The sequence below is a fragment of the Rattus norvegicus genome, chromosome 3 (genome assembly GCF_021556685.1).
Source record: "Rattus norvegicus strain SHRSP/BbbUtx chromosome 3, alternate assembly SHRSP_T2T, whole genome shotgun sequence".
NCBI lineage: Eukaryota > Metazoa > Chordata > Mammalia > Rodentia > Muridae > Rattus > Rattus norvegicus.
The window spans coordinates 140,569,958-140,590,036 of record NC_141536.1 but is presented as its reverse complement, the minus strand read 5'-3'; the positions used below and the strand labels follow the sequence as shown (position 1 = coordinate 140,590,036).

Sequence of the window (20,079 nt, the reverse complement as noted above, 5' to 3'; positions counted from 1 at the left end):
TGCATGCATGTGGGGAACATAAACTAACTCTCTCTCTCTCTCTCTCTCACTCGCTCGCTCGCTCTCGCTCTCTCTTTCTCTCTCTCACACACACACATTAAAAAATAGATAAATAATTTAAAAATAAATTTAGAAGTCAGATTCCTGTTACAATGTTAAACAGCAGTATAGACATTCTGAGGGAACAGCCTAAGTCCCAAAGAATGTCCACCACACAGGGAAGTTTGGAGTTAATTAGTAAGTGAATAGACAGAAACTAAAACATTTAAAACAAAATCAAGACATAGAAAACCTATGTTTTTTAGACAGTCGCAGTAACAGAAACACAAATCGATCCCATGCCTACATAGAGGAGTGCTCCGTGCTGACAGTGTGTGGCTGGGGTTTGTTTGTTTGGTTTTTTTGTTGTTTTTTTAAAACAGGGTTTCACTGTGTAGCCCTAGCTGTCCTGGCACTTGCTCTGGAGACTACACTAGCCTGAAACTCTCAGAAATCCACCTGCTCCTGCCTCCTGGGAGGTGTGTGCCACCACTGCCTGCCTGTATGTATGTGTGTGTTTTTAAAACGTTTTTTAAAATTGCATTTATCTACTCTCTCTCTGTGTGTGTGTGTGTGTGTGTGTGAGAGAGAGAGAGAGAGAGAGAGAGAGAGAGAGAGAGAGAGAGAACCATGAGTGACTGCCTGTGACAACTTGCTCACAGATAGGCTTTGGCACACATGTGGAAGTCAGAAAACAGTTTGTGAGAGTTGGTTTTCCCCTCCACTCTGCCCAGGATCTAACTTAAGCCATCTGACTTGGTGGCAAAGCACCTTTACCTTCCCTTGGGCCTTTGTTCTAGTTTGCTTTCTGTTTTTATGTTAAGCACCATGACCAAAAGCAACTTAGGGAAGAAGGTTATTTCACCTTCAGGTTACAGTCCACCAAGGAAGCCAAGGCAAAAGCTTGAAGCAGAAACCCTAGAGAGAGAGAGAGAGAGAGAGAGAGAGAGAGAGAGAGAGAGAAAGAATCCTAGAGAGCACTGCATACATGCTTGTTTCTGGCTCATGTGCTGCGACCTTTGTTATATAGCCCAGGCCTACCTGCTTGGGGATGGGTCACTCTACATCAGCCAACAATCAGAGAATTCCTCACAGTATGCTCACAGGATTGTCTTACGGAGTTAAGTCCTCAACTGAGCCTTCTACCTAGGAGCAGCCTGAATGAATGCCCACACTCTCACCTGCTCTTCTCTAGGCTCTTTAGCCCAGGTACTTTACCTCAGGTCCTTCACTCCAGCTGCTCACCTCAGGTGCTTTACCCCAAGTGCTCATCTCAGCTGCTTCATCCCCAGGTGCTCACCTCAGGTGCTTTACCCCAGGTGCTCACCTCAGATGCTTTACCCCAGGTGCTCACCTCAGATGCTTCATCCCCAGGTGCTCACCTCAGGTGCTTTACCCCAGGTGCTCACCTCAGATGCTTCATCCCCAGGTGCTCATCTCAGGTATTTGCTATTCTACCCACCAGGCTCTGACTGAACAGAGCTTACATCCTGGAGAGACAACAAGAAAGAGATCAAGGATAGATGCTTAGGAATATAGCTACATATGAAATAGAAAGGAAAAGAAATGAGTGGCTAGTGGGGAGGGAAAGAGGGGGGGAGAGAGAGAGAGAGAGAGAGAGAGGTAAGAGAAACTTCTCCAGGAAGGAAAAGTATCAGCTGAGAACTAAAAGATTCAGGTAAGTTGGGCTACTCCAAGGAAGGGCATTCTAAGGAAAGGGGAGGGGAGAGGGGAGGGGAGAGGAGAGGAGAGGAGAGGGAACTTTCGAAGGCTCTGAGGTCTGGAAGCCTATGAGGCAACCAACTTGTCTGGAATGGATGAGCTGGAGGGCTGTCATAGAGTGTTTGTTGTGAGGAGTCTAGAATGGTTTTCTAAGTGTGATCCTCAAACACTTTCAGTCTAAAGGCCATGTGAAATTACTAAAATTTTAGTAGATACTTCGTGCATACTGAATTAAATGGAAGATCCCTCTACTTCCAAATTGTTGGGCATTTCCTAGAGCAAGAGACCTACAAGAGACTCAAGCCTGTGGTTGAATCAGATCAGCTTCCAAGGGACTTCTCCCAAGATAGACTCTTGGACATCACCTGGATGAGCCTTGGGTTTTCGTCTGCAAGGTTGAGGTGGCCGTTGCACCTGCTTCCTGGTGTCCTTGTGAAGAGCATAAGGTCCCATTTGGAGAACAAACCCAGGAAACTCTGTTGAAGTACAGAAAAAACATGAAAAGGCACACAACAAGGGGACAGAGAATCCCTTTGCAACACTGCTGTCCTGCAGGAAAGGCCCTGGGTCCGGTGAGATACTTAGTAGCAAAAGGAGAGCAGTCACTCACAGCTGGATCTGAAGGAGGGCGGGGTCTCTCAATACCCACCCACCCACAGCCCAACACAGGCCAGCCAGACATTCCTCCTGCTCTTTTATTTCCCAGTTCCTTTTATCTAAGACAAAGCAAACATTCAGAAATTCAAGAGCATCCCCAAAGGCACCAGCAAGCCCTCCAAATCCCTGTGATGTTATCACAAAAATAGTTTTTTATTGTTTGTGTGGTTGATTGGTTGGTTGGTTTTTTTTTTTTTTTTTTTTTTTTTAAGCTGGGGACCGAACCCAGGGCCTTGCGCTTGCTAGGCAAGCGCTCTACTGCTGAGCTAAATCCCCAACCTTGGTTGGGTTTTTTTTTAGATAAGGTGTTTCTATGTAGCCTCTGCTGGCCTCTCGATCTCCTGCCTTAGCATCCTTAGTGCTAGGATTACAGATCTGGACTAATCATACCCGTTTCTTCTTGGGTTGTTAGAACTTTCTTTACTTTCCCATTCTTTGTGCTCCTGTGAACTGTGCCCCATCCTTGATTGAGTGTTTCAGGGCACTACCTACGGAATGGGGCTAAGCCATATTCCCTAGATCTAGTCCCAGCTTCGGGAAAGACCCTGTTTCCACCTAGATCCCGATCATACTTCTTCATCTGCTGACATTACCTGAATGGTCATGATGGTCCTTCGTCTGGGTTAAACCTTGGCCTCTCTTCCGGTTCCTTTCAGTGGCCTCGGGCAGGCCACGCCCTTCCACTGCTTAGTGCCACAGAAAGGCTGTACACTTGTGACTTAAGGGAGGTCTTTGGGTCAGGGCGGAACCTCTGGATTTTCTATAATTCCCAACGGCTGCTGTATCCTTCACTAAGAGTCCTAAATATCAGGGTTTCTGGATAGATCCATTCAGACCAGGCACCTGCTTCCAGCTATGTGTTTCTACGACAGTGGTAGGACAGCTTCTTGTGGAGCGGGGAACATCCTATACTACAGCCTCCCTTGATCGACTAGGAAACGGATTCTGGCAGCTGGAAACTGGGTTTTCTCCTCTGTTAAATGGAGGTTAAAAACTACACCTGCCAAGATGACTCTGACATTTAAAGGCACCTTAGTACCCGACACTGCCACTGACACATAGTAAGCACTTAGTGGTTCTTACTTTTCTGAAAGGGATGGTGCTCACAAAAGCTGGTGGCTAGTTAGTGACACAGACACTGGAACCCAGAACTGTGAATCTAAAGTAACTAGCCACAAAGCCACAGCAGCCATAGTGACACCGCCAACAGTTTCTGTGTTTCCTACCCAAAAGTGGTAACCCGAAGGTGAAGGTTGGTGCACGGAGTTATCAGGTGGCTACACCTGCCTGGTATCCAGGGCCAGCATTCAGCATAGAGACGGCTCAGGGACTGGGAGCAGCCCGGAGGCGGCCCCGTGGCTGTGCGCAGAGCCAGCGCCTGGAAGACATTACACGGCTGTCGGCCGGGGGGCGTCGCCGGGAGTTCCGGAGGGGGTCCCGGAGGCGGCCGCGCCGGGCGAGGGGACAGCCGGCCACAAAGCGTGCTTTGTTCTTCCCTCCCCCCGGAGCTGGAACCAATGGATTGGCGGCAGCTGAGGTCATCTGTCAGGCAAAGCCGGGGGTCAGGCTCAGGATGGGGCCCCAGGGCGGGAGCCTCCATGGGCCCCCTTAAGGGGCGGAGCCAGCTGAAGCACCCAGGCAGGTGACTGCTTATTTTGGGACTCAGTTTCCGGATCTGTACAACAGGGAAGGTCGTGTCTGTCCTGTCCATATCTAGGGCCGTTGGTCTGGGGATGTAGGCAGCATCCTTTACTCTATGGAAGGGCCAACCAGGAAGCAGGTGTGATTGGTATGCCCACCATGAAGTTTGGATGTCTTTCAGGCCCCTTCCAGGCCAGGGTAGTCATAGCCTCTCCTAGGGTCTCCTCTGACCCAGGCCCCAGACCAAGTCTGCTGTTTCCAGCACTGGCACTAAGGGCCAGTTGAAGCCTGGTGCTCTGGGATCCGGGGTAGCAGTGCCGGGACCACCCAGAGAGGCTAGTCTCTCTGCAGGCTGGTCGGGCTCTGAGCATCCTCACCGACTGAGCAGTTGGCAACAGAGTCCATTCAGTCCCTTGCCCTACATCTGCACCCTGCTTGTAGCTCTCTCTTGGACGTTCTGTTAGTGCTGGGTACAGATACCCTCAAAGTTGTGTGTCAAGCTTAGGAAGCCACAGAAAGTGGCCAAAATGTGTGTATCTTTCTTTTTTAAAAAGTGTACTTTAGGGGCTGGGGATTTAGCTCAGTGGTAGAGCGCTTACCTAGGAAGCGCAAGGCCCTGGGTTCGGTCCCCAGCTCCGAAAAAAAGAACCAAAAAAAAAAAGTGTACTTTATTTTTAATTATATGTATGTTTGTTTTTGAGTATGTGTATGGGAGTACAGGCGACTGGAGGCCAGAAGAGGACATTACAGGTTGTCTTAAGCTGCCTAGCTAGTGGGAAGGGCTTATAGCTTTCTTTTGTTCTTAACCACGGTCATGGTCCAAAAGCAGGGCTGGAGTTTGGAAGATGAGTCCCCAGGCTCTGTCTTGGCAGCATTTGGAACAGCCCCTCTGGAGAGGTCACCAATAAGGACAAACTGAGCAGGACTGCTAGACTGTTCCATTTCTAGGTGCCTTGCTGATGGAACACAACTTGGGGTGTGGGGCTTGCACACTGCACAGGCAGCCAATGGACTCCCAAGCGTCCCCTAGCAGGAGAACGGCTGCTGCATGGTTAGTCATACCCAGGAATACCAGGCAGCAATAAAAAAGAATGGGCTCCCTCGTGTGGGATGTACTGCTCACCTGCTGTCTGATGCGCACCTACTATGCGCTATGCACGCCTCTCGATGCAGGGCTTACAGTGATAATCAGGGAAGACCGCCGAGATTTGCATTTTAGTGGGCAAGGCAGATGTCAGTGGAGACCACAGAGACCAGTGAAGAAAATAAAACAGAAAGAGAACGGCAGATGGGGATGGGGGAAGTCTTTAGAAAAAGAGGCTACGGAGTAGACACCAGCCTGAGAGTGCTGCCACCACAGAAATAGTGTTTTAAAAAGGGCTGGGGCGCTGGAGAGATGGTCCAGTGGCTAAGAGCATGTGTTGTTCTTCCAAGATGACTGCAGCTCAATTCCCTGCATCCACTGCTGTCACCAACACTCCTCAAGCCTGCAGGCACCAGCACTCATGCACATGCACAGATACACACAATTCTTAAATAATAGACAAGCTTTCAAAAAAGCCAGAGAGGGACTGAGAAGATACCTGATGTTGATCCTGACCACCCCCCCTACACAAACACACACACACACACACACACACACACACACACGCACACGTGTGCTCTCTCTCGTGCTCTCTCTCTCTCTCTCTCTCTCTCTCTCACACACACACACACACACACACACACACACACACACACACACACACACACAGTGTTCTAGGCGTGCATGAATATGTACTCATCAGGCAGACTTCTGGAAGAGCAATATGCCAAAACTCATGACTCTAAAAAGACCAAAGAGGCAGCCAGGTCTAGGACCCACCATGAACTTTAGCCTGCTCCTAGTGGTTTTGTTTGTTTGTTTTTTAAGATTTATTTATTTAATGTATATGAGTATACCATAGCTGCCTTAGACACACCAGAAGAGGGCATCAGATCTCATTACAGATGGCTGTGAGCCACCATGTGTTTGCTGGGATTTGAACTCAGGACCTCTGGAAGAGCATTCAGTGCTCTTTTTTTTTTTTTTTTTTTTTTTTTGGTTCTTTTTTTCGGAGCTGGGGACCGAACCCAGGGCCTTGCGCTTCCTAGGTAAGCGCTCTACCACTGAGCTAAATCCCCAGCCCGCTCCTAGTGTTTTAACTAGTCATTTTTCTTTTCTTTTCTTTTCTTTTTTTTTTTTTTTCATTTTTTCAGAGCTGGGGACCGAACCCAAGGCCTTGCGCTTGCTAGGCAAGCGCTCTACCACTGATCTAAATCCCCAACCCCGCTCCTAGTGTTTTAACTGAAAATATTTATTTGAGATTTTAATATCTTTTAGGGTTTTTTATTGAGGGTGGGGGGTAGGGGAGACAGTCTCACAATATAGCCCAGGCTTACCTTAAAATTGCAATATTCATACCTCAGCCTCTGAGGTGCTGGGATTATAGGCATGTACTCACTAACTACTGACTCATCTTAATAAACTGAGAAATTAAAATCTAAATTTACCATGGAGGGGTTGGTTCCAGGGCCTCACAGAGCCTCAGGGACCCCTAACACACTGCCTTTCTTGAGGGCAGGGGAAGGAACACATGAGAACCCAGAAAATTTTTTGGAGGGACTTCTTGTAGATGAACCCAGCATCCCTAAGGTACAAGTATAGGGCAGGCAGGATGAGGATGAGTATCTGAGGGCCTGACTCCAGTTAAATCTCCTCAGACCTGAAACCACAATCCCTCCCTCAGCCATGCCCTACAGCTCCGGCAGGGCCTTCCTCAAGCCGCAGCTCTGCTCAAGGAGCAGGAAAGCAGCACCACCTGCTGGTATAAGAAGGAAATGCAGCTCAGTCCTAATTGACCCCACTCCCCTTTCCTCTTGTCCCTGCCCTTTCTGAAAACTGAACGCAACGCGCCAGTCAGTGCTCTACAGCTAAACTACAACTTATGCCCTTTTCTATTTTTATGTAGAGACAGGATTGTACTAAGTTCTCCAGGACGGCCTGGCACTTGCTATGCTACTCATGAGGATCTTGATCCTGAATTTGTCATCTGGTCTCAGCCTCTCCAGGGCTGGGTACTGGTATGGGCCGTGCTTTGCTCCCAGCTGCCTTTCTTAAAAGACCTCCACCGCATCCTCTTGAGGACTGCTGGTTGCGGTTCTCTAAATGGAGTCATCCTACTAGGTGGGATACATGGCCTGCAGTTACTTTGGCCCAGCACTTTGCAAGAAAATCCTCTGCTCTCCTGACACTGGTGACAAAGTTAGGACTCTAGAGCCCATCTGATTGCTTGGAGAACCATGCCCTCTTCCACTCTCCTGCCAGGGTGGTCCAGAGCTCAAGTACCCTGGACAAGTCCAGGGCCCAGCACAAAAAGACAAGCCGTGCTATCTGACTAGAGTCCTAGCTGTTTTCCTTGAGTAGCAGCTGTTCCAGAGAACGGTCTAAAACTGTTTCTGGGCTCCCAGCTGTTTCTGAGAACTTACTAGAAATGCATGTTCCCAGGCCTCAGACCTGAAGCTTTGACAGTAAGGCCCATCAAACACAACCAAAAATGCTAGGTTAAAGCCATTGCATTGTGTGTGTGTTTTAATTAAATAAACTTTTATTTTAGAATGACTTTAGATTCACAGAAAAGTTGCAGAGACCAAAGGGTTCCCATATATCTTCATCCAGCCCACCCCAGAGATATGATTACAAACTGGAAGGTAACTAAGACCCAGACAGTATGAGTCCTGGTTGACCTGCTAAAGTGCTTTCTCTCCCTGGTCTCTGTTTGGTCCTAAGAATCAATCCAGCACCACAATACACTTTATTCCTTTCAATCTCATTCTCTGGGACACTCAGTGGGTGGGGAAGCTGGTGACCTCACTATTGAGCTGGGAAGACAGAGGCTTGAAAATGACAAGCGTAGCAAGTGCCACCTCACCCTGCTGCTTCCGTTGCCTTGTGGACTCTGGGTTTGCGGAAGCCCCTCTGAATGCCCCGTTATCCACCTCATTCTGCTTATGAATCATCCTTGGAGTGGGGTACCCAGCTCTAGAAGGCACCGTGCCACGACTTCTTCTAGGTTTTAAGAACCTTACTTAAAGGCTGACTTGGCCCCTCTGTGTGCTTATCAATAAACTTGTGAACGGGAGTGCTTATGTGTGGGAGTGAGAAATTCTGTCTCTTGTCCACCAAGATTCATCTGTGATGAAAGATGGCCCCACGTTCTTTATAGTTCCTCCCATTGAGAGCTGGGTCCACTTGCACCCCTGAAATCTAAGGAATGAACTGACCAGTGGAGACACAGTCCTAGCACCGGGGCTGAAGAAACCTTGTCACCTTTTAAAAAAAAAAAGTCAGGGGTTGGGGATTTAGCTTAGTGGTAGAGCGCTTGCCTAGCAAGCACAAGGCCCTGGGTTCAGTCAGCTCTGAAAAAAAAAATGTCCCTGGGTAACAGTAGTACACCCGCACTTAGGAGGTGGTAGAGGCAGATCTCTGAGTTCAAGGCTAGCCTGGTTCTGTAGAGTGAGTTCCAGGATAGCCAGAGCTACACAGAAAAACCCAGTGTCTCAAAAAGAAAAAAGAAAAAAGTGCTTTTCTCACATGTGTAATGTCTGTGTCCACAGAGGCTAGAAGAGGGTATCAGGTCATCTGGAACAGGGATGACTGTGTCATAACACCACGTAAGTGCTCTTAACAGCCGAGCCACCGCCCCAGGTCCTGCTCAGTCACTACTACTCTCCCTTGGAACCCTGAGGCCATCATGAAAATAAGCCTGCTCTGACCTGCTAGAGGGGCAACAAGGTTAACCAAGCCGATGCAACCAACACTTGCTACAATGGCTGGGTGACCCCAGCCTAACCAGCCCCAGCTGAAGTGAGAAGTGACTGGGCTCATGAGCAGGACCAGGCCACACTAGTAGAGCTGCTCAAAGGAGCTTAGCTAACCCACAGAATCACGGGTACGTGAATACTTGGTTAGCTGTTGAGTCTGGGGATGGCTTGTTTCGTAGCAAAGGCTACCTCCCTCTCCTGCCAATGGGATCCCCAATTGTGTTGCAGGGAGCAAAGGGCCTGTTCCAGGATTCCAGGGAATGAACAAGGCAGCCACGCTCAGCTGTGATAACGTTTCCTAATGTCTGCTTTCTTTGCAACTGTGAGTGGCGATGGTCGCCAGCTCAGACCAAGGCGACTGTGCAAACCTCTGAACGAGGTTTTCCTTTCTGACAGAAGTTGGTCTATCGGGGTTCTTTCTCAACAGACATGATTTCTAGAAACACAGCAGCCATCTTGTGACTACGAAGCAAGGAGCAATGAGATTACTGAGAGGAGGCCCCGCCCTCACTGAGCATTGATACGGCACTCCGTTAGATATAATACTGTGTTAGTCACCTGCTCCAGGGTTCAGGCTATGCGGATAACAAGCGTCTCTCACTTAAGCCACGGTGACCTAGGTTTTCCTTCACTTCCTAGTACCTAGTTCATGTAGTGATAAGATATCATAAAGAGTAAAATGGAGAGTCCTTGTCTCCGAGTCCATCTTTCTTACTTCCTCCTCTTGGTACTCCATCAGGGTCAAGGCCGTGTTATCTTTTCATAGACTGAAGAACGGAACCCCCTCATTCTTGGGAGCTAGTCCCTGGGGGCTAGTGCAGAGGCACCAAGAGGCAGACACCCCTCCTTAAGTAGGAAAAGAACATATTCCTTCTATAACGTCTGCCCACGGGGGCCTGCAGGTGTCTTCTGAGCACCAGGAAGTGGTGCTGGTGTGGAAAAGGCGGGAGTGGGGTATCAGGAGGTTGCTACTGCAAGTCTGGTGTGGATGCACCCAGGTACATCCTCAGGTCTGAAAGGGTAGACCTCACGAGCTTGGCAGGAATGGTCTCTCTCTGTAGCTGCTGGTAGGCTGCATAGCGGTGGCAGCCCCCAAAGGAGTAGTAGTAGTCACCGCCTTGGGCCCCTTTGATCCAGAGGACGTCGATGGGGGGCACACTGTCAGGGTCCTCCTAGAAAGAAGGGTCACAGGGTGAGAGCATGGCACTGTGCTTGAGAACCGGCAAGACGTTTTGTTAAGCCAAGTGGAGCTCCTACAGAGAGGGGGCTCGGGCTGGCAGGAGCAGCAGGCTTTCAGCCACCTAGGGGTTGGTTCTGAAAGCTGGTGGGTGGTACCCTGGCAGCTTGAAAATCAGTCCCAAGAGTATTTCAGGCAGAGAAATGGCAGATGCTGGAATGGCAGTGATGGGCTTCCCCCAAGAAAACTTGTGGAGCATTTATTAGAGGCGTGTTAATGATATATCCTGTGCCCACTGCCCACACTTGGGGGGACCACAGCACAGCCAAGAGGTAAGAACATTCTCGCCCTGACAGGGTTTCGGTCCCAGGAGCAGATTGAAGGAAGAAATGACAATGCTGTGAAGATAGACTCATAGGCGACAAGCCAGGAAGGAGACCCATGTGTCTCTCTGAAGTGACAAGGGGCACAGAAGGACTTGGGAAGCTACAGATACGGACTAGTTTAGATTAAAAGCCCAAGTGCCTGAACCATGGCTCCTCTGCAGAGCAGGGAGGGAATTGTGTTGTGCAGATGGCCTCCAAAGTCCAACCAGCAGGGGGGTGGTGGAAGTCAGGGAGGTGATGCATAAAAAGAGTGGCCCTAGGCAGCTGCACCTGGCAGGCCTTGTGGTGGAGGCAGGGCAGAGGGTGGGCTCAAGAATGATCCCCCAGGATGCCCACTTCCTCACCTTTAGGACTTGTGAAACCCACCTAACATAGTGGAAGTCTGCTGAAGAAAGTGGGTTTTAAGGCTCCCAAAATTGAGATTGCCCTGCTTTGCCAAGGCTAACTGAATGGAATCACCAAGTTCCCTGAAAGCAGAAGGCTGTGACAAAAGAGGACACAGTGACCCAAGGTGGGAAGGACTCCACCAGATGCTTCTGCTTTGAAGATGGGAGAGAGGCCCTTAGCTAAGGGGTTCAGTTGTCAACTTGATGAAACCCAGAATGATTTTGGAGGTGGGCCTCTCTGAGCATGCCTGTGGGGGATTATCTTGGTTAGGTGAATTGAGCCGAGAAGATCTGCCCACTGTAGGTGGCGTCATTCCTTAAGCTAGAATCCTGAACTGTATAAAGGGAAGAAAGAGAGCTGTGTACAAGTGGTTTCTCATCATTCTGACTGGAGATACATGACCAATGGCCTCAAGCTCCTGCCTTCGGGAATCTTCTGACATAATGGATTGTCAGTCAAAAGAAGACTTTTACCCTTAAGCTGCATTCCTCAGGATGTTTTGTCACACAAAAGGAAAAGTAACTAAGACTCGGGGAAGTGAATTTTCCCCTTCAGGCCTCAAGAGAACAGTCCGGCTGGTTTCTTATTTTAACTCAACAAAAGAGCTGGGCCTGGTGGAGCCCACCTGTAACCCCAGTACTCGGGAGACTGAAACAGAAGGACGATGAGTTTCAAGCGGCCTAGGCTATATTGAGACACACCCAGTCTTAAAAACCTCAGGACAACACAGCTTTGGACTTGGGTCTTGTTTCAAGCAGTCCCGTTTGTGGCAACATATTCAGGTGGTCTAGGAAGATGAGTCCTTGTCTCCAGAGCCGGTGGCAGCATAGAAAAGAGGTGTCTAAACTAGTCATTAAAATCCATTGGGATCCCAGATATGCTGGGGGCACCCAGGTGTCTATGAGGTCACAGATGGCCTAACCCAATAGGGTGGTCTGGGAAGACCCTGACATCAAGACAGAATGATTACAGAATTAGATGCTCGAAGGAATAAAAAGGTACGGATGCAGCACAATGGCGGTGCTCCTGCCGAACATGCCAAAGCCTGCATGCAGGGGAGCCCAATTCTTAGCATCACGTGCACACAAAAGCTAAAATAATGGCCAAAATGGAGGTGATGGGAGCCCTTCCTGCGGTGGAGAAAGTCTGCCCAAAGTGGTGCTGAGAGAGCATTCCGGGCTATATCCCCTTCCCACACAGCTTGAAGGCAACTGCCAAGATGGCAAAATCCCTGCTCTTGGGAAGTTCACATGGGAAGACGGGACTAAAACATCCTGAGGTGTCTCAGGGCCCACTGCTCAAGAATCTGGAAGAAGGGATAGGAAGCCATCCTATCCTATCTTTGGCCTAACCTGACACAAACTCTAACGCCTAGTTACTGAGGGGACCTTCCTTCCACGATAGACTGACTTTGTCCTTTCCCACTTCCTGGTAGGACAAGATCCTCCCAACAGACATGACACACCCAGACCATTGCCAAGAACTCCAAAGCCAAAAGAGACATCAGGATATGCAGGATGTCTGGGTGTAAAGTCTCACTGTACTATCGTGTAAGCACTTGGCACAGAGCAGGTTGCTTTGAAAAACAAAACAAAACAAAACAAAAACAAACAAACTTCCTGTGCCTCGGTTTCTCCTCTGTACAGATGGCACAGCAGCTACTTCACAGAGCTGCTCTGAGAGGCAAAAATCAGCTCCGGGGTGACCGCAGCACTTTTGAGTATGTGCGTCACGGATCATTAGTTTATGGCCAAGTCCAAGTGAGGTGAGGAATCCAAGGCCCAGGGAGACCCAGCCAGTCCGTCAAGGTCACACAGGTGAAGCCTAACTCCCGCAGATCAATGACCCCGACCCGCGCGCCCTCTCTTTCTCCCTCGCGCGGGCCAGTAGGCTCCGCGGGCTCACCAGGATCGTGTCCACGAGGCTCTGCACCTTGACCGGGTCCAGCACCGACGGCAGCGGCCGGATGAGCACGGCGATTGGCACGTTGTGCACAGTGTCGATGCAGCCAGAGTGGATGCTGCCTCCTTGCGCGCCACTGGGTCCCTGACCGTCGGGCGCCCCAGGCCCCGCACTCGCCCTCCGGAGAGCTCCACCCGCGCGTAGCCCCATATTGCTTCCTTGGCGGACAGCGCCACCCGGCCTCTTTACCCGGCCGGGCTGTACCATCGTGCGGCCGCGGGGGGGCGACGGTTCTGCGCTTGCCCCCACCGAGTGGCTCGGCTCACGCTGTGATGTATCGGCCCCCGCTCCGCTCGACCAGAGCCCCACGTCCCACGCTGTTCTAGCTGCCCGCTGCCCGCTGAGGCGCCCCGCCGCCCCCTCGCGATGCGCTTAATGGACGCGTCGGGTCGCTGACTCAGGGTGAGTTTGCAGGTCGCGGAGCAGAGGCGCGGGTGACGCACAGCGTGGTGACTCAGGCCCTCAGAGGCGAGGACGCGGGCGGGCAGACCTGCCCAGCGAGGATGAGTCGGCTCTCAGTGGGAGCTGGGAACAGTGGCCTCCACGCAGTAGAGCAAGTGTGGTGACCTACTCACATTTCAGAGCGACTCTGCTACCTGAGCGCTATACTAATTCCATTTACAGTGAAGGAAACTGAAGCACAGAAACGTTATGAAACACCCCCCCACACACACACACACACAGACAAGGTATGGAGCTAATGAATGGGTGAGCCAAGGCCCAAATCCGGCAACACTGCTCCATAGATCGCTCTGGATCCCAGCGCAGGCTCATCTAGGCTCAGCGACAGGAATTCACCACAGAGAGTTGTGCTTGAGTTGTGCTGTTTCTGTACAGTTCTGCCCTGAAGTTCCATGTGTCACAAACCCTCAAAACATATCCAGGAAATAGAAGAAGGTGTGATTACTGAAGGTCCTCCCCAAAGTAGGTCCACTTCAGGGAAAGAAAACAAAACAATTAAAACAAAACAAAACAAAAAAAAACCAACAACAACAACAACAAAAAAAAAAAACCCCACCACCAAAAAATCGCTGAAATCCCTTACTACACAGCAAGTATCCAATATGAACAGCTGTGCAGCCCCTCTCCTGTGGCTTGTGCTTCCTCCTAGTATGGCACGTGGTTTCCAACGAGTGTCCCTAGAGAGGACAGGCCACTTCCAAGTCAACCTGGATCCTGTACAGCATTGCCTCTGTAGCATTCGAGAAGCTGATACTAAAAGGGCAGCATAAACCCCATTTGTTGTCTCCATTTGAAGGACCAGACCTGATTTCAAAATAAGGCTGTAAGGCACCAGCTTCAGGAATAGACTGTAAGTCCCAGAAACTAAGTCATAAGACACAGGCTCTAAGAACAGACCATGAAATGCAGAACAATATCATAAAACCGCCTCCCAAAAACAGCCTAGGGATAACCACAGAAATGGGAAACTATCTCAGAATGGGTCATCTGCATTGGGCAGCCCCATTTCATCCCATGGTTCAACGCTCCTGCCATAGGAATGCAGACCACTGACCACCTGTGGCCCCCAACCCCAACTCCCACCAATGAAATTTTAGATTACCTAGTCCCTCTAGAGAATTCCTCTGGGTTCCCTGTAGGAAGGCCTGTGTGCCTTTGTCTGGGGTCACCGTTTTGGAGAATGGTTGACCTCTGAATGCTGGTTGTTTCTGCAGAATAAAGTCTTGGTTTCTGCCCTATCTGAGTCTGGGGTCTTCCTTCAGCCATTTTTTGGACCCTTACAATACAAGCCTTTCCAGGGCCTAGGGAAGGGGACAGTAAGGTTCTAAGAGAGCCTGGGGATTGGGACCTGTTGTAAACTCTGTCAGGAGACAACTGCAGAAGGAGGTGACCCCTGTAGGTGCTAGAGAAGGGAGATGCCAATGAGGGGGTCGGGGAGACAGTGAAGTCCTGTAGCAGGGTATGTTTCTGCTGAGGACTCAGAATAGCTATCCTGTATCCCTTTGGGGATGGAGACCCAGGCCCTGCCCTTTCCTGGGCAAGGGTGACTGTAGGTGCTGAGCCTAACTTTCCCCTTTACCCTTAAATGAAACAAGCATTGTAAGGCCCAGAAGCACACAGCTATCTGCCGCTCTCCTGTCCTAGCTAGATGACTGGAGTAGGAGGTGTGACGTAAAGTTCCCAGAAATAAGTTGATCTATAATCAAACATTTTAGGCTGGTAGACCGGTCAAAACTTAACCGTTGTGGAGAGGTCGGAATATTGCAGGCCCAGAGCAAAAATCCTACACTCTTCTTAATGGCTACCATAGCTGTTTTACTGCCCCGCCCGCTCCGTGTGACCAAACCTCCTGTCACTATGAAGTGAGACCTTCTGTGACGTAACATTAGACAGCTAGCTCCTGCAAACCCACAAGTTCAGATGTCACAGATGGCGTCAGAGACCTCTGGCTGTGCTGTTGCAACCACTTACCTGGCACTTCCAGGGATGCACATTTTTTAAGCCATTGGCTAGCGTAAAGAAACTTGTTGATTTATTTTATGTGGGTGCCTGTGTGGTACGTGCATGTCTGGTGTCTGTGGAGCCCAGAAGAGAGTATCAGATCTCTAGGGACTGGAGTTACAGAGGGTTGTAAGCCTCTTCTGGGTGCCAGGAATTGAACCAGGGTCCTCTGGAAGAGCAGCCAGTGCTCTCAACTGCTGAGCCGTCTCTCCAGTCCCTTGATGAATATATTTTTAATGTGTTGGTTCATGTACTTTCTTTGCTCTGTTACGGTTAATTCTTGTTGGAACATGGAATTTGGGGTGACCTAAGTGCTCCAGAGTAAACTCTAATCCCCTTGGGGATGCGCACTGTGAGTCTATTAGGTTGCCAGCCGCTTGTGCTAGAGGCTGTAGTTCCCTGATTCCTTCTGCCCCCCCCCCCTCAGCTGATGGATGATGATGCAGATAGAGGATGTGATTTATGAAGCATTTCGATGTTCAGGTGGCTTGCCCTAAGAGCTTGGGAGGTGAAGGGCTTATGAGGTCAGCTTGAAGCCCCTCCCCAACCTGCTTGCCATTTCTCTATCTTGGACAGCAGGGTTCTGTCCCTTGCCTCCTCTCAATCCTGCCAGCCTCTTGGTTCCTGTTTTATTTTACACCAAAGAGTACCTTATTCTTTGGTGCCTGTTAGAGCATTTTGTGGGGCACAGAGGCAGTGTTGCACTCTGTCTGCTTCTCACAGTCTCAAGATAGCTGTCAGTGTGAACTGGGACTCCACCTTTGTTCACAGTCAGAGAGAGAGAGAGAGAGAGAGAGAGAGAGAGAGAGAGAGAGAGAGAGAGAGACCACACCAGTAGTGGTGACATAAAACGCTTTCTCTAGTTAGTCTGATTGGGCTTGCTTGAGTCACACAGGATGACTGGCATTCTCCAGGGACATGCCATGTTTAAGCCTGGAGTCTGTTCCCAATGGGGATGGCTGTGGTGATTTTAGAGGGGACAATTAGCCACCCTGCTGGGGTACAGACACCTCTGAGTCACCTGTATGTGGGTTAAGTAGGTGGGCGGATGCTGGCTGAGTATGAGGCTTGTGGGTGAGAGAATGATTTTGACAAGAGAAGGATGCAGCAGGGGACTGGGTGTCGGTGCCCTGTCCCTCTGATTTTAGCTGCAATTGTGCCAGAATGTTCTGCAGCAGCTGACTCACTGCCAGCTCTGAACCCAGGTGCCCTGAGCTCCCACGTCGATCTTCGCCCACACACAGCATACACCAGCAGTGTCGTGTTTACCATGGGAACAGAACATCCCAATCTTCCACCAGCTCAGGTTGGCGATGCTACAGATGGCTTGGACCTTTCTGGACGCTCTGAGATCAGTGGTAACCAGCCTGTTGCTCTAGCAGGAGCTTCACAGATACACCCCTGACAACATTCTTCCTGCTGCTTGCTCTGCCACCTGGGCCCCCACATAGCTTGCAAAGGCCTCAACCTTTGAAACTTAAACTTCAGCTAAGAGAACTGTGACACTGCCATAACCTATCATTTATATCCCACCCAGCTTAAAGTCACACAATATGAGATTATGTGGTCTGGGGGCAGCCATCATTTGTGCCTCGGTTTCCTTATCTGCAAAATGGACATAATAGCATCAACCTGTGAAATTACTGGGAGTTAGGTAATATTGCAAGACATCCTCCAACATCTTGTAAGTGCTCAGTAAATAGTGGCTGTTTGCATTTTAGATTAATAACTTGTCTTGAAGGTCTGTCCAGGTCTGCACTGCCATACTGGTCTCCTTGTAGCCATGGGTTAGCCCAGACTCTCTATTTGGTTCTCAGAACAGTGTCTTCCTGTTAGGTGTCATTATTGAGAACCTCCTGCATCAGCCTCCTGAGTGGAGGGATTACAGGTATGCACTACCAGCCCAGGCTTAGTCTGGACTCTTACTAGCAAGTGAGAGAAAGTTGGTGTGGATCAGTACAATGAACCCAGGGGTATGTGGTCACAGCCCGGACCTTAGGAGTGGCTTTACTCAGTGGAGGGATTAACTGTCTGTGGCAAGAACATGGCTGTCGACACCGATGATGTTTGACTTCTTATAAAAGAGATTTAAATGGAGGTCAGTGTCTTCTCTTTAGAAGAAGAGAAGGAAGGAGAAGGAAGAAGGAAGGAAGAGTTGTCGTCGTTTAGAAGTCGGCAGTCCAGGGCTGTGATAACTGCTCCTTGGTCACTGAGTGGGCGCAGGCCCATCCCTCTGCTCTGCCGATTTGTTTTATTTGCTTTTGAAACAAGGTCTAACTGTATAACCCTTGCTCACCTAGAATGTGCTGTATAGCCAAGCTGGCCTTGAACTTGTATGACTTCCCAGAATGCTGGGATTATAGCTGTGTGCCACTGTGCCCAGCTCTTTCACTGTTTCAAAGCCAAGTTTTTAATTGTCTAGGACATTTCTTGGTTTAGTCTTGCTGCTGCAGTGCCAGGCATCTCATGTGAGTTTGAGCCTGGGAGGAGGTGGAGACTGTTAAAAGTAAAGGACGTGGCTATCTCTGATTTGGATGCTGTTTCAGAAGTTCCATGCAATACCTCCCCTTGGGTGTCCACAACTTGGTTGGCCGCCCTGACTGCCAGGGCAACTGGGATATGTAGTCTCTACTCATAATGGCAACTTCAACGGGAGTTCTCTCACTACCAAGCAAGGAGGGAATAGATTTCAGTAAGTAGCTGGCAGTCTGAGTTACAGCTTCTAAGCTGCAATTCTCAGGGCAGAGAGAGAGGGGACACTTGCCAGGTTCTACTCAGATGCCTACATCTGAAAAAAATAGTCAGCTACTTTTAAAAGCAGAGCTACAGTCATTAATCATAAATGCCTTCAATGTGTGGAGTTCACCCAAAACCAGCTACTGGTTGCTACCCTCTAGGCATTGTGCTAGACACAAAGGATTTGATGATGTGCAAAAGACACTGTCGGTGGTCCATTGTGTAGAGCTTTGATCTAGTAGGGTGTGACAGTGGATGACTGAATAACCCACCAATCCCTAAGAAAGGAAGGTGTTGATGCGTTTAGCTCAACAGTGGCCTTCTGCTCCTGAGGTCTCCTGATCTGCTTGGCAGCTAGCCAAGCACACCACAGCAGTAAGCCTCAGGTTTTCTTGCTGTTTTAGAAGCTTTAGACCAAGAGCAGGATACCTTTGCATTACCCCACCTCCAGGAGGCTCTGCTGGCCCTCACTGGCTGTGCTGAAGTCTTAGCACTTGATAGTGGAAACAGGAGGGTTAGGATTTCAAAGCCAGGCTTGACTGCATATAGAGTTTGAAGCTAGCCTGGGCTACATAAAAATCTCTCTCTCAAAAAACAAAAACAAAACCAAAAAACCCAACCAAACAAAAATCTTTCAAATGTTGGCCCTCCCTACAATATTATCAGGAGGTGAGCCTTGTGGAAGGTGAATGAGTCATAGAGAATAGTTCAAGTCCAACTAACGTGCTATAAGAGAGACTTTGGGGGTGTTCTTCCCTCCTTCCACTAGGGGGAGGAGACAGTAAAAACCTGCTGTCTATAAACAAGTAAGTAAGCCCCAAGATGGCTCGTCCATTTAGCACTTCCTGTCTTCTGAAACTTTGAGAAAACAAAAAACAACTTTCAGCCATTTGTGAGCGGTCTGTTGTAGTCAGAGGAGAAGAGAGGCAATTGAAATAGCTAAAAATATGGAAGTGGCTTTGAGCCTAGTAACAGGAGAGGCTTGGAGATGCCCCCATAGGTAATTTTGATGACTCAGAGAGAGGAGGCTGAAAGCAGTCCTCAGAGGAGCCCTGGACACAAACGCTGGTAAGAGCGTAGGCATCAAAAGGCATTCAAATTGGTCCAGATGAAAAGAAACGGAAGACCTTAGCATCCCAGGACTGTACCCCGGAGCTGTTCAGCTAAGATCTCAAGCTCATTTTCAAGACAAGGGATGAGTGGTGATCCAGAGGGCAAGCAACTCCAAGTCCATCATGGATGTGTCTTTGCTCAGAAACAGAGAATGCTTCCTGTCCGTAGTGGACCAGGGTGCCTAAGGCCCTGGTGGAAACAGGACCGTCTCCCTGTGTGTCCACAGGGCACAAGGCCGCTCCTGTAGATCTGGAGGGCCCAGCATTGCCCTACAAAGGAATATTTGTGAGTTTTCTGACCTTAAAGTTTGCCGTGTCCCTTGAATCACGGGGGACTTAACCTTCCCTTATCCCCTAGTTTCCCTTTTGGAATGCCGAGGTCTCGACTGTGTCCTGCCCACCACCTTACGTTGGAAGCATGTGACTTCCTGGCTCTCACAGGCTCACAGCTGGAGGAGCTGTCCTTGGGTGAATTGCTTCTGGCGTTCTGCCAGCGTCTGGGCTAGGAGATGCAAAAGTGAGACTTGGATTGTGAAGGAGCTGACACTTGGGCTACTGTTGGGATAGACAGAAGTCACATGTGAGACTATGGCAGCCTGGTTCGGCAGCACATGCCTTTAATTTAACACAGGGGAGGCTAAGGCAGGGGGACTAGGCGTTCCACATCGGTCTGGGCTCTCCACAGTGAGAAGGATGGCAACTGAGGGGCAGAATGCTGTCCTCAGAGGGATCATTTTTGCCCCTCCCATGTTCGTTTGTTGGGAGCCTAACCCCAAACACATGGTTTTAGGAGGCAATACCTTTAGGACAGAGTTTGATCATGAGAGCAGAGCGCTCACCAATGGGATTATTCCTATTGGAAGATCCCTGGAAGGTGAGGGAGGAGTTTACTGATAAGACAAACATGTTTGAGGCCCTGGGCTCCATCCTTAACACTCTTGCACAGGCACATATG

The 20,079-nt window shown here is 49.6% G+C and overlaps 1 protein-coding gene across 3 annotated transcripts in view; it reads right to left on the bottom strand.

Annotated features, from left to right (window-relative positions):
- Srxn1 (sulfiredoxin 1) overlaps nt 1–18,095 on the bottom strand; it is a 28,857-nt gene extending 10,762 nt beyond the window's left edge. The window contains exons 1-6 of one of the 3 annotated variants that reach the window (XM_087651063.1): nt 18,056–18,095; nt 12,757–12,963; nt 9,933–10,073; nt 2,127–2,237; nt 1,502–1,529; nt 905–957 (exon numbers count right to left, since the gene is read on the bottom strand). In XM_087651063.1, coding sequence (XP_087507189.1) covers nt 905–957; nt 1,502–1,529; nt 2,127–2,237; nt 9,933–10,073; nt 12,757–12,963 — 540 coding nt within the window. In that variant the 5' untranslated portion in view covers nt 18,056–18,095. Of the gene's footprint in view, nt 1–904; nt 958–1,501; nt 1,530–2,126; nt 2,238–7,647; nt 10,074–12,756; nt 13,209–18,055 lie in introns of those variants that run through there. The other 2 variants (XM_087651062.1, NM_001047858.3) reach the window with 2 other exon arrangements.
- Between the last annotated feature and the right edge of the window lie 1,984 nt (nt 18,096–20,079).